At 37.7% G+C, this 14,291-nt stretch overlaps 1 protein-coding gene across 3 annotated transcripts in view; it reads left to right on the top strand.

Moving 5' to 3' along the window:
• CTTNBP2 (cortactin binding protein 2) overlaps window positions 1–11,575 on the top strand; it is a 154,053-nt gene extending 142,478 nt beyond the window's left edge. For 2 of the 3 annotated variants that reach the window (XM_068549358.1, XM_068549360.1), the window contains 6 exons: window positions 2,070–2,269; window positions 2,627–2,809; window positions 5,901–5,964; window positions 6,969–7,101; window positions 8,144–8,245; window positions 11,356–11,575. In XM_068549358.1, the coding sequence (XP_068405459.1) occupies window positions 2,070–2,269; window positions 2,627–2,809; window positions 5,901–5,964; window positions 6,969–7,101; window positions 8,144–8,245; window positions 11,356–11,556 (883 nt within the window). In that variant the 3' untranslated portion in view covers window positions 11,557–11,575. Of the gene's footprint in view, window positions 1–2,007; window positions 2,270–2,626; window positions 2,810–5,900; window positions 5,965–6,968; window positions 7,102–8,143; window positions 8,246–11,355 lie in introns of those variants that run through there. The other variant, XM_068549359.1, reaches the window with a different exon arrangement.
• Window positions 11,576–14,291: the final 2,716 nt, after the last annotated feature.

The following is a 14,291-nucleotide window of genomic DNA, read 5'->3' as shown; positions in this document are numbered from 1 at the left end:
CAATTTCCCTCTGTTTGCAAAACTTTCATCAGACTCATGTGCGACTTGCTGGGCAGTGTCTCCTGGGGAAGGCCCACGTGAGACATTAGGTCAAGTATCCTGTAACCATCCCCCTACCCCACCCCCCAAAAAACCCACTTACATTCTGTTGATGAATTGAAAAGCTTCCTCTTTTATTAAAGAGACTTATGTACTTACTGTGTTTTAGAGCAGCGTATGAAAACAGACGTATATACAGTAAGGTCAATGAAATAGAAAACTAGAAGGAAATTGAAAGGAGGAAAAAATCTTTACCATCCAGCCAACTTAGTAAGGGTTCTGTGATTCGCCGTTAGATTTGATTCTGTACTTTCTGGCATCCTGGACAGAAATCTATTTTGAAAAGCAGGGTATGCAGATAATATGCCTTCTCTATTGTAAGACAAACTATCAATTTAATAATAGCTAATTGAGGGAACACAAGAAGTGCTATATTAAAAAGTATACAGCAATTTCTTGTTAAAAAGCAGAAACACATTTATTCATATAATTACCCCTTTCTTTATCAGTATCATGATTAAATTTAAGCCTTTTTTTTAAACATCCAGAGCCTCAAGATTCTTAGGAACCAGTTTTGGCCTTGCCTGTCTGCTGCATGGTCATGTCAAGAGCTAGGGGCTCTGAGATTTTTACCTTATCTGCAAGCTGACAAGTTAGCCTGCCACAATCAGGATGTGGCCTCTGACCCAGCACTTCATCGCTCAGAGCACAGCCACAGCCTAGGCTTCATATTTGCATTGGTTTCCCCACCTCCTCAGATCCTACGGGGTGATGCATAGTGGCCCAGGTGGATGCTGGCCTTGCATCAAAGCTGTGGAACTGTGAGCTTGGGAATCACCCAGTTTTCTAACGGCGATGCTGGCAAATCTGCCCACCCTTTGCCCAGGAAGGAAATATAACTTTCATTATCGTCAGGAAACAAATCTGCCCTCTGCTCCAGAAGGAGACACTGTCTCTGTTTTTCCAAGTCGATTTACGATACTAAAGCAGCCTTGAAAAGATAATCCAGAGCAACAGCTGACACAAGAGGTACAGAAATGCCATGGAAAGTTATCTCCCAACAGCCATATAAAGGAATTGCCTTTTTAAAAAAAATTATATATTGTTTTAGCCAAAGCTTATATCATCTTTACCCCTTCAGCACCTTTAGGAGTAACTGTGTACTTTTTTTTCCTGAATTACGTGTCACTAGACATTAACAAAGCAGCTGACAGTAGATGCTTGATACTGAGTAAATAGTTTTAACGGTCTTGAAAGGCTTATGTCAGTATCTAATAACTTTGAAAACTTTCCTATTCTGGGAGGTGGAGTTTTGTCTACAGCCTTTAACTGTATTAACTGTTTTTTAATGCTGCAACAAAGTGTAGTATTTTTTGAAGGAATTTTGATTGGCACTGAGTGCTCCACATTGGGGCTGAAGTCCCGCAGCAACTACAGCTATTAATGCAAAGAGTCCACCTGAGGCCGTGGCTGGTTGATCCCATCCCCTCTCCACAGGGCTAACCCACCACGTGTAGACGCTGAGCCCCTGCCTTGGGGCAGGCAGATTTAATTTGCCGGGGATCATAAAATGTATCCCAATTGCAGAAATACTAAAATACAGTATATGTGTCTTATTAAGGAAAATGACAAATAAGTTTAAGCTATTTAGACACAGACTTTCAGGAAATCTTTTTCCAGACTTCTTTAGTCTATAAAGTTTTCCACGTATTTTTTCCCTTTTCATATACTTAATTTTATTTGTGCATTCATTTATTCAACACTCCAGCTCTCCAGGATCTTATAAAGAAAAAAGGTGAGGGACATGTTAGCAGTTTGATTTGAAATGCGTTGTATTTTTAAGGCAAATTCAAACTACTTTGGTGTTTGTTGGATAATTTCACGTATTCCAAAATGACCTGGGAAAGGTAGCCTGTCCATAGAAACACTTAGGTTTTGTTTCACAGTCTTCCAACCTGTTCCCCGTAGAGTTGTGTGTGATTCCTGAGAGGCTTGGTCCTAACTGTGAAACCCACCCCTCTTCTCGGAAGGTGGATGTCTAAGCTGTGGAATGCTGTCATTGCACCCAGAGTTCAAGAAGCAATATTGTCAAGAGCCTCTGTGAAAAGACAACCCAGCCTTGGGCAAACAACTAAAAACCCCAGCCAGGGGCAGCAGGCTGTGGTTAGAGCTGCTCTCAGCATCTTGCTTAATAAAGCTGTTCTGCATGGCTGTCCCCTCCAGAGAGCAGGTATGTGGGTTCCTGCTGGGAGGAGAGGACATTCACACTCTTACGCAATGCTTGCTTGGATTTGTTTTTAGGGCGCTCTATTTTCTCTCTTTGTAATGAGAGAAGTTATCTCCATGTAATGGATGTTGCACAACACAGCTTTGGAACTCTCTCTTTTTTCATCACTGGCTCGTGTTTAAATACCAGACTTCAAAGTAAAGTTTGCTGGTTGACAAAACGCCTGCTTGGGTATTAACAAGCCTGTGATTTTGAAGAGGCTGTTTCTTTAAGTATTGGCAATGTTGGATTTTGCTTGACTCTGTGAAACTGCATTATTGCTTCTGTCCTTTTGACAGAACATGGTTTATGTTATTTCAGAGCTAGACCAGCACACAGCTGATTTCAAAGGAGGAAGTTTCCCTTTATCCATAGTTTCAAGTTACAACAGTTGCAGCAAGAAGAAAGAGAGTGGTGCCTGGAGAAAGGTGAGCACCAGTCCTCGCAAGAAGTCTGGCCGGTTCTCTTCACCCACCTGGAACAAGCCGGACCTGAGTGAGGAAGGTAAGGGGGGCAGGCATGTCACCCACACGTATGTGGGCACCCATGAGGTGGCTTCTGAATGCAAACGTGCTTTATTTTTATCACTCTGCATTCAACAAAGCAAAATTCTGAGTATTTCAGATGCATATTTTCATGGAATAAAACACGTGGTAGTTACACTCCAAAAATATTTGAGAGCCCCCTACCTGAAAAAATAATCTTTCATACTAGAATTCTGAAATTAAATTTAATCTTTACCATGTTAATGGTCATCTGCTTTTTATTAATTTGATTTTCTTGGGATGCACACAATTATATTTATGTAATACAAATTGACACATAAAAGGAAAGAAATATGCCAACATGCATTCCTAAGCCAACCTTAAATTTTTAGAAGTATGAGTTATAGACATATTTGATTATAGGCATATTTGATACCAGTTTAAGTTCTTTACAAGTGAGTCAGCTTTACACATTTTTTTCATACATGGGATGTACTGTGTACCAAGTTTTATTCTAAGCACTGGAAATATAGCAGTGAAAACAGGAGATAAAAATACCTCCCCTCATACAGTTTACATTCTAATAAATTATTAGACCTCTTCCTTTTGGCTTTGATAATAGCATAATCAATTGTACAAATTTTAAATGTCCTCCCTAAAGGCAGTCATATTTGAAAAGATGTTCCAACCTCATATGCATTGTGGATTTCTGTTACGTGTAATTTAGGTCTTCAAGAGCCCCCTTGCACCCCAAAATGTTCTGTTTTATGTAATTTTATGGCAAGTTGACAGCAGTGGGGTTGCTAAATAAAAGAATATGATGCCTAAAATCTAATCTTATCTTAAAACAGAAAAAGTTGCTTTTGTTACTATATTTTTATATTGAAGCTTGTATTGATTTTTTTTTTAATTTAATATGGTTTTAACCATATCAGTACATGCCAGAGTTTTGTAATTACCCCAAGTATGTGATAATAAATTGTGAGCACTTTTTTAAATGACTGAATGGACAGTCACTGAAAAAAAATATAAACTCTCATTGTAAAGATAAGTTTTATGTATTTATAATAGGATACATTCTGATCCCAAAGGCTTGTCCCTTACTTCCTAAAGTTAGAGTGTTCGATTCAGGGAATAAAATCATGAGACTCTAGCCCCACCAGTAGAGCAAAGATGACTTTCTGTAACAAGGATTATACCTTTTACCTGTTTATCCCTTGAGATTATCCAAAAGAGCTCTACGATGAGGATTATCATCTCCATTTACAGAGAGCAAAACTGAGGCTCAGAAACCCTTGGTTACCTGCTCCAAATCACTTCTACAAACAGGGGGTTCTGCAATCCATGTTTTCATTCCTTGCAAGTCCAATGCTGTTTTCTTCAGTCTGTGCCACTCATAATAATCCATGGCACTCAAAGAAGGGCACCCATGCAGGCTCTTCACTGTATCATTTCCAAGTTCATTAGAATTCCTATAGGGTTCAGGACCAGCTGCTTTCCTGAACAATAAGGCATTGTCAATATATATCAATACTTTAGAGTTGACAAACAAAATCCATAAAGTGAATATGAACTTAAAACAATATTATGGAAATAAGTCTAACTTGGCAGACTGTATCAGGCAAAATTGAGTTATAAATTATTTTAAATTCATTTAAATAATTATTAGTTGTACAACTATTGGACATATCAAATATTCTTTGAAACATGAAAACGTAGATGAATAAAATTGTGTGCAACCATAGTTTACACTGACTTCAATGCAGAGACTTATAAAATGCATTGGCCAGTGTTTAGGTGCATGAACCACTGATTGGTTAAGGACCAAAGGTGGACATGCCTCTAGTTTTTAATTTTTTTTATAATAGTAACTTTTTCTGATAATTACATTTGATATAAAAATTATTACAACAATGTTTGGGTTGATTTTTGATTTTTTGACATCATTGGTTTAAAAAAAAAAAAATAGAACCCTTTTGCATTCCATTCAGACCACTATGGAAACTCCTAAAATTTAATAAAGACACAGCCTTTTTCTTTCCTGACCTAAACCAAGGCTGAGGGGTTGGTCACAGGCTTCCGGAGAGCAGGGCCCAAGGCTGTGCACGTACATGGTAATTAGGGGAAACCTACTAGTCATTGCTTTCTAACAATAATGACGAAAGTATGGATGAGGAAACATACAGAGAGTCTTTGATGATCTGCTTTTAATCAGGATATATCAAATTCGACTTACTTTTCAAAATCATTCTTTAGAGATTAATCTGTGCTAGCACCATTCGTACAATTTTAGAATTCCCTCAGAAGCAACTGTGTTAATGAACTTATAAAATTTAGAGTGTGTATTATAGAAACAGACATTTTGAGTCTAAAATGGTTTAGTGTTTCTCAAAGCCTGACCAGTACACACAAAAAACCTATGCATTTGCATGTATCTATAACTGATACAAATTTATATATTTACTTCAACCTGTACAATCTGATATTTCCTATTCTGTTTTTTTTAAATGGGTTGAAATATGCAGTTTGAAGAACATTGGTATGATATGCAGTATTTGTTTTAATGCTGTGACTTTTTGTATACTGTTCCTATTTTGTTTTCTGTAAAACGCAAAGCAATTAAAAGTTAAATTTCTACACGACTAAGGCCACCCGCACTGTAATATATCATGGGGCCCAGACATCCAAAACTGCTCCAGATCTACATAGTCAGTAACTAGTCAGTAACGTTGGAAGGCAAACAAAGGGAGAGACAGGGAAATTACCATCATCAAAAGGCATGTATTAACCCCTTTTTAGGTACTTTGAGAACAAAGACCTAAGGATGTGGGGACTTGACTGGTTAGAATAGGGTCCATTGATGAAAGCAGAGCTGAGGATTCCTGAATTGAGCCTCAGGTGGTGTGAGCTGTACTGTCTTTAGTCATAAATATATCAATACATGAGGTTGTTGGTCATTCCCTGACCTTCCACAGGGCTTCAAGAGATGGATTTAATCCAAGAACAATATGAAAATACAACAGAGTCCATAGCCTGTTTCTTTTAAATACAGAGTTCAAGATGCACAGGGACATTCTGTTGAAATGATTGCATTTTTTTTCTTTAAACAGGTATGAAAAATAAGACTATATTACAGCTGAATTGTAACAGGAATGCTTCTCTGTCAAAACAAAAGTAAGTTTGCCTTGTAGATTTAACTCATAACAAACAATACACATTCTCATTATGAGTCTGTGCAACTATTACACTGTTAATTTTTTAAAAAGCAAGAGGTAATTCAAATGCTAGTATTAAACTGAAATCTAATGAATGAATTTTAAAAAAAAGTTGACAGAAAGCCTATTTTGCTTTTAGTTTGTTAAAAGGTTAGAAATATCATTGGCTTCATTTTGTATCAAATTTGATAGTTATTATTAATGCATTTGACAAAGATATGGTAAAATCCTGCATCTGTGAACTTTTAAACAGACTTTTAGATAACTGTTTTGTTTTTTTTTTTTAATGATAGATTTACAGAAACATAGCATGACTTATTTTTTTCTTATTTTGCTCCTAGGGAATTGTTGATTATACCTCCAAACTTGTAAGCTGAAATAAGGAATTATTTATCATAGAATAAAAATGCTTGGTAGTTTGTAAATAGGTCCCCAGTGTAGCCCAGTAAATTGTGTGCTCAGTCACTTGGCAGGTAACATTTAGGACCCTGTGCCCTGGTTCACAGAATTACAGAAGGGGGTGGGGGGGGTGGGGTCACTGAATCTGCATCACATGCTTGTTTCTGCCAGGTCCACTGTTAGATCTGTTGTATTCAACAGCCTATATAATATTTGTAATAACTCTATGTTGTAGGTATAAGGAATTTGTTAGAGAGAAGGGAACCCAGGAACTGAGTGAGGTGTTGAGGACAAAAGGAAAACCTGACCTGTGGTCATATTGCTAATATGTGGTAAATTCATATTTACTCCATTATCATACTGCCCCCTGCACACAGTGTCTTAGCTTTATCTTTGGAGACAGAGAAGAAGAGGGAAATGTTTTAAGTGAAAGTAGATTTCTTTGTGTAATAAAATTTTACCCTATTGAGAATTTTAAGTGGGAGTTTTCAAAATCCAGTGGGAGTGGGTTGTTGCATAAGTGACATTGATGGATGCCTTTAAAGGATGTTAAAAACTTTTTAGGTCTCTAGAGAATGATCTATCATTGACATTGAATTTGGATCAAAGACTCTCTCTGGGTTCGGATGATGACGCGGACCTTGTCAAGGAACTTCAGAGCATGTGCTCCAGCAAATCTGAATCTGATATAAGCAAGGTAAGCAAGCAGGACGCTTGGGGGAGGACATTGAATGGTTCCACCCAGCAGCTGAGAGACTTCTTAGAGCCACATCGTAACTCTCACTCCCTGACAGAAATTCCTTATCAAATAGCATGTTAATGCTCCAAATCAGAACATCCCTTACCTTGCTTAGAAAAGCCCTTTCTTCCAAAATACCCCTTCTACAATAAGGGAGCTCTATTTAGCATAGCTTCTCTGAAAAAACCTGAAGTGAAAATTGCATATGTTAATTGCGTTACCACAAATTACACCAATACATCCTTTTCCTTTTTGTATTCCTAACTTTGGCCCATAAGTCACCGATCAGTAAGAGAGCATTACAGCAGCCTTGTGTTCTGGATAGAACGGCAACTTTCCTTACAAATAAAAAAAATAAGTGGCCTGTGTAATTTGTTGAGTCAGAGTCTTCAAGCTGTGAAATTTGAGATCCAAATATGGAAATCAGTGACCCAAAATCTCGAAGTATTAACAGCATCAAGTTCAACCTGTTTTGGCACCCTGATATCTGCAGCAAATTTGACCAGACTTCCTTGATAAATAAATGCCTTTTACTTGAAAGGGAGCATAAGAAGGTAGTTATAACTTGTGCAGCTTCCACCCAAAGACTCACCTATTGTATTTAGACAGTCATAATCTCTGGACAAAGTAGAACTGACTGACTAGCTTATTTAATGTCGCTGGAAATGAGTCGAAATACTTAACCTCTGGAAAAATAAGGTAACAATGAAAAATCTTGCAAATTTTATATCCTTTCATTTTGTGCCAAGTGATTTTTTTTTTTTAATAGGGCTCATTTGGTTGTCTTCTGACTTTAAAAGACTTTTTCCTTAGAGGCTATTTCTCATGCATTTGCCGTTAGTTTCACATGAAGACTTCAAGTCTTTATAAAGACGTCAAGTCTTTATATGAACATTATAGGACTTGAAGGTCTGTTCTGTAGAGCTTCTGACAGTAAGAGAAGGACCACACTTCTGTTGTGGGTTTTCCACAGTGACTTGATAAACTGTGTATTTTCCAGATTGCTGATTCCGGGGATGATTTAGGGAGGTTTGATCGTTCAGGAAACAACCCTGCATTTTCAGCAACTGTAAATAATCCAAGAATGCCAGTGTCACAAAAGGTAAGTGTCCCCTTTCCCTCCTAAATGGGACAAAGAAGGATTGTTGTGGAATTTGACTTCACAAATCTTTCAATGTGCATCACAAAGTTACTTTTAAACCGTAGTTGGGAAATAAATAGGATAAAGGCAAAAGTGTTCACTAGGTAATCAAGGTTAGAAAAATTATTGTTTGGATAATAGCTTGAAAGAATCACATAGAAAAGCATTCTTTTTCCTTCTATTTGATGCCTAAAAATTTGATTCCAAAATTTTGGGTGTCTTGTCCATTTGTTTATGCTGAAACTAGAACTAATGTAACTTTGTCTTCTTTGCTGTATTTTAAAATGGGATATTGAATTTCATTTGAGCACTATTTTGGAAAATTGGAGTTAATCTTAGCAAAGTGCTGAGTGATAACAAAGATCTACACACACAAAAAATCTCACTCTGGTTTACTTTAACTTGCCGTATCATGCGTATGTTTCAGTGAGAGACTTTCCTTTAAAAACAAATCAGAATGTCAAATAGAAGAGCCAGGATTCCAATAGAGTTCCTTAACCTCTTGAAGTAACTTAAACGATTGGTTAATAAATGCCAAGAGTTGAGATGGCCCAGCATGGTACTCCTGGGTGAACAGAAACAATAACACTACTTCTTATCCGGTAGTGATTGTAGGAGGATGCATATTTTGTAAGAGGCATTTAGTAACGTGTGGTTTGCTCACCAAGCCACGTCGATTGTGGCTCACATCCTGTTCTCATCCCCTCGCATGGCAGCTGACACAAACCTGTTGGGGGGCAGTGCAGAAAGCAGAATTATAAAGTCAGCGTGGTGAGACTGTTACATCATTAACCCTCCTCTGATCACTGGACAGCCCCGGGCTCCCCTGCCCTGCTCTCTCACGGCTTCGTTAGGTTTCAGTCCTGATTAGTTACCCGCGAAGCTGTGTGTGTTGGGGGGAATATTAACAAGGCTGAGTTCTTGTATAAAAAATATATAACATGATGATCTGTGAAGACGAGCATGACCTGTCTGGCTTACTCGGTATAGTATTTGCTTTTTTTCCCCAATTGGGAACAGTTTAGAAGCACAGCAAAAGCATAGTTTGGAGAGCAGGTAAGGGAGGATGACTAAGGAGGTGACCTGGGGTCCCTGCGGAGAATTCTGGCTGGAAAATATTTGTTCAGGAGCTGTGGTTCAGAACACCGATCTGGGGCCTCCAGGACCCCTCGCACAGCAATCAACCAGTGGGAAGGGGTGCGATGAGCTACTCTTTGTCCACTACAAAAAGGTTGACCGGTAGTGACGACTGGCAGCTATTGTACTATGGCTAATGAGGACAGTTTTGTACCTCTTTTTCTCTGTCACAGGACCCTAGTGGGTTGCTACAATAAGGTACTGTCCAGAAAAATAGTACTGAAAGTAGGCTAAGCTTTGTTTTAAAAGGGACCTTTTTAAAAAATGGATCATTTTGTACTTTCTGGGCTCTTCAGAAAGAACCATAGAGTTGTTTAAATGTGCGGTTTGATGCAGGTATTAGGACAGCTGCCCCCTATTGCTTTGCCCACTGAACGCATTGTGAGGACTGTTCCCCGTGGCTAGATGTTCTTCTCAGAACCTGCCAGCAGAGGGTGAAGTGTACTCATTTGGCATTTGCCAGCCTCCTGAGAGCGTCACAGGCTCATACCTCTTCTACCGTGATAAACGCAGCGAGCATTTCTTGGTTAGATGCCCAGTCTCTTCTGTTATCAGGAAGTAATTCCCTTTAGAAGTAAGAGCTGTCTGTGAAATCACTTTCTCCTGTGCGGCCAGAGAGGGGCCTATTAATCAGGTAGCATGTCAGCCAGCCTTCTTAAAACAAACAAAAAACCCCATATTTACATAAATACAGATTTAAATCATCAGGAGAGTAGATACTAATAAATGTTTTCTTCTCATTAAGATGCAGATTAAACCCCCTAAAGCAGAAGTTCTCATTTTGGTGGCATAATGAAATCCACTTGAGGATTTTTTTTTTCCCATCCCCGGTACCTGGACCACATGCCCTAGAGGTTCTGATGTAATTGGTCCAAGGTACAACCTGGATGTTGGGGTTTTTAAAAGCTCCTTGGTGATTCTCATGTGCAGCCAGGGCTTAGACCCACTCTCCAACACATACCTCTGATCTCTCATCCTCCTTATTTTCCACCCCATTTCTTTCCAAATATGTCCTTAAACTTCACATAACTTATTTTTACATGTAATTTACTATTTCAACACCATACCCTACACCTCCCCATGTCCATCTTCACCCTTCCTTCTTCCCATGGAACCCTTTCCTCTTCACCTGTCACACTTCATACTCACTTGAGTTCAGTTCTGCCACCTGGCAAATATGAAGTGAGGCTACCCAAGTGAACTCAAGATCAGGGAAAAGGTCTTATCCCAGCATCATCACTCTCACCTACCCAACTCTGGTTCCTCGGGGGCAAAATGAGAGACCTAGACCAGGTGATCAGAAGAGTTCTGAAACACTAGAAAAACAAGAGCATGCAGTTTCCAAGAATGGAAGATCTTGAGCTCCTTAGTCATAGAGAATTGCTACGCAGGAACTTTAATTCACTACAACAGAAGCTCCATCAGAGCAAGGATGGTGCTCTTTTACGTTCTCTACTGTAAGCCAGGCACCTAGAACAGTGCTTGTCTTGTAAACATTCAAAATAGGTGTTGAGTAATAGTCCAATTAGATCTAAAGGCAGAAAAATTAAGTGACATGCTCAAGGTCAAAGAGTTGAATTGTAGAACTGCTTAAAAATGGTTGGAGTAGTCCAGTTTGATTTCCTCAGGCCTAGGACTTCTTCATACAACTCCAGCTGGTGAGGAGACCCCAGATTCTGGCACTTGATTCACTGACTCCTGTGTCTAGCACTTTTGTGATACTGCAAAGGACCTAATGAAAATCAGCCAGTGGGTTTATAGGACATTAAGCATTGGCTTCTCCCCTCCATTGTCTTTTGTTCGTTTTTTCATGAGAACTTAAGAGAGAAACTCCTACATGCTTGTTCAGGGACGGAGAGGAGGAAGTTAGGACTGATCACAGAAGTTGGGAACAATGTCAAATTGACAACCTATTTTGTTTGCCTTTCTTACAGGAGGTCAGTCCTCTCAGCAGCCATCAAGCTACCGAATGCAGCAACAGTAAATCAAAGACTGAGTTGGGTGTTTCAAGAGTTAAATCTTTTCTTCCTGTTCCTAGAAGTAAAGTCACCCAGTGTTCCCAGAACACCAAAAGAAGCAGCAGCAGCAGTAATACAAGGCAAATAGAAATAAACAATTCAAAAGAAGAGATTTGAAACTTACACAACAATGAACAAGTAGAAAAACCTAACAAATAGGCCTGCCTGCAATATTCTCATTCTTCTTCTGTATATTTCACACAGAAACCAAGGACAACAAGATGTAAATACCTTTAAATGAATCAGATGTTTTCACTGCAATATAAAGTGCGGGACCACTATTCAGTTTTTTGTAAAATGTATTTATAATCAACATTTTGGGTTTTTTTTTCAATTCTGTAGGATTGAACTGCAATACCAAGAAGTTATACCCACTTTTCAAGTAGTTTTATAATAGAAAAGTCGTAATAGTTTTACTCAAGATGTTCAGGGGTATTAAAACAACTGTCTGTGTACTGTATATCTATATATATGTACATATGTATTTAAGAAACCCTGAATCATTGCATACTACATGTGTGCAACATTGGCTTAGATAACAGGTACCATTTTAAAGAGATCATAATTTTATGTTCACTTGATGAGAAATGACTAGAATGGGGCAATAACAAATCATTTCTCAACAGTTACTTTTCTTAAAAGCCATATTAAGTATTTTGCCTGTTAAAATTCTAGTTTCCAGTTTTAAATCTTTTAATGGTTGCATCATGTATATTTATGCTTATGAGTTTGCATTATGACTCCTGTAAAATATGAAATTATATAATGCAATAAAAAGTGTTATCTTTCTTAACAAAAGTTTTATACAAATGTAAATGCTTCAATAAATAAATGAGACTTAACTCCTCTTCAATTCTAGTGGCACAATGGAGGATAATATTTTCTAGATGGTTTGTTTCACTAATGAAATGACTTATAACTCAAAAAGTTAATATGCCTTGATACCAAATAAAATATTGAATTAGTGAAATAATTTTGCCGTAGTTTCTATCTATTGCTCTTAGTAGTTTATCCATGCAAAAGATATTTGTGTTCAATTTAAGGACATTTATAAAACTGGTCCTCCATGTTGGTATTTCAGTAGCTATTCAGAGAAAGACTCACGCTTGTTAGAAAGTATTAGTTGGTTTAAACTAAAATAAAACAAACATTTCAGTGGAGCTCTAGGAATTAGGTGCTCATTGAAAAAAATGTTTTCATACATACAAAAAAAAGTATAATTATATACCAAGAGTCATTTGCTTGTCTGAGAGTACTGAAAGTCCTTTCTTGGCCAGAATGGTTATTTACATTAAAGTATACACATGTGCATTGAAACTATATTACACTTTGCAAGTATCTTTAAAAAAATGTATAGTGAAGATTAGGCCACATGGGGTGAAGTAGAGGAAGGATCAGGGAAGAGATCAATTCCAGTACCTGTCAGCCTTCATCTCTGCAATCCTTGGGCGTACAGCGTGGACCTCACGGACAGGGAGATGGAGCTAGAGCAAGGGAAAGAGGGTAGATGATAGGAGAGAGAGGCTGGAGGAAATAGGCTTGAACACAATAATGCCTTTTAGCTGGACTCAAATTCTTGGTACCCTGGTGGTTTTTGATACTCCCAAGTGTTTTCACAGGAAGACATTAATCTTGGGAACAAAACTCAATGCTCTTGATATCATAGACCAACATACCTAGATTGAGGTGGCTCTAATGCGTTTCCTCCTGCTTACATACACCTCCTTAGATTGTGTCGTATTTGATTTTTTAGTGATAAGGCATTGTGCTTTATATTAGCAGCTTTTCTGAAGATAAGGATCTCATTAGTGTATTCAAGGACCAGAGAAGAGAAAAACAAAATTTGGAATATAGTATTAAGATGACCTCTAGTAACTGATCCATACAGTTTTGATTCATTAGTAAAAATCAACACATACACTTTTTATAATTGGATGGCAGACTGGAAGATGTCTAAAGAAGGCATTTAGATCAGGAGCACAGATAGAGACCTAGTAATTGGTCATTTTATCAATTTAGTGTGTCACAACTACCAGTTTTTTGAAAATAGAATAGGATAGAATAGAAAGTGTCAGAGTACATCATGGTATTACAGTCAATAAATGAACTATTTGTGAAGATTTTATTTCTATTATGTAGGTATACGGATGTAGGCACTGGATTGTGATGTAAAGCATAACTCTGTGGGTCATGGCCAAAAGTCTTTGAAAGTCACTACTGTATAATGGAACCTAGTGGTGAGGGTCGGGGTGCTTTGGGTGTAAAAAGTTCTTTGGTGATAAACAGCCTTGGGACTGAATTAAGCACTAACATTTACTAGCTGTGTGACCTAAGACAAGTTACCTGATCTCTTTGACCCAGGTTTCACAATAGTTAAATAGGACATGACAACCCTACAAGTTATCCATGAGCATTAAAATGAGGTAATATAGTGTTCCTAGTTACCTCCCTCATACATAAAAAGTACTAAATTATGTCCCAGAACTCTATGGCAATCCAACATCTTTTCAAGTTGTAATCAATTCACAAGCAACTACTAACAGCTGTATTATGAGCATCAGATTTTACTACAGTTGTATGAAACATCTAACAGATAGAAATAGCAAATTGGAAATTAATATAAAACATTAGCAAATTTTATTTTCCTTTTATGTTAGTCTGTTTAGGAGAACCTCATCATCAAGCTAACACATTTTGCAGTTGCTCATGTAAAAGAAAAACTAGTAGATGTGTCATAAAATCTGATAATGAAAAAAGCCAATTTTGATAGACAGAATTTCATAATATTTTTTTCTTGCAGTAAATACTTAATGCAAATTAAGTTCAGTTGACCTAGCCAACACCTGATTTAG

Source organism: Eschrichtius robustus, chromosome 8 (assembly GCF_028021215.1).
Source record: "Eschrichtius robustus isolate mEscRob2 chromosome 8, mEscRob2.pri, whole genome shotgun sequence".
Taxonomy (NCBI): Eukaryota; Metazoa; Chordata; class Mammalia; order Artiodactyla; family Eschrichtiidae; genus Eschrichtius; species Eschrichtius robustus.
The sequence above is the reverse complement of the archived record's forward strand: the minus strand, read 5'-3'. Positions and strand labels throughout refer to the sequence as shown.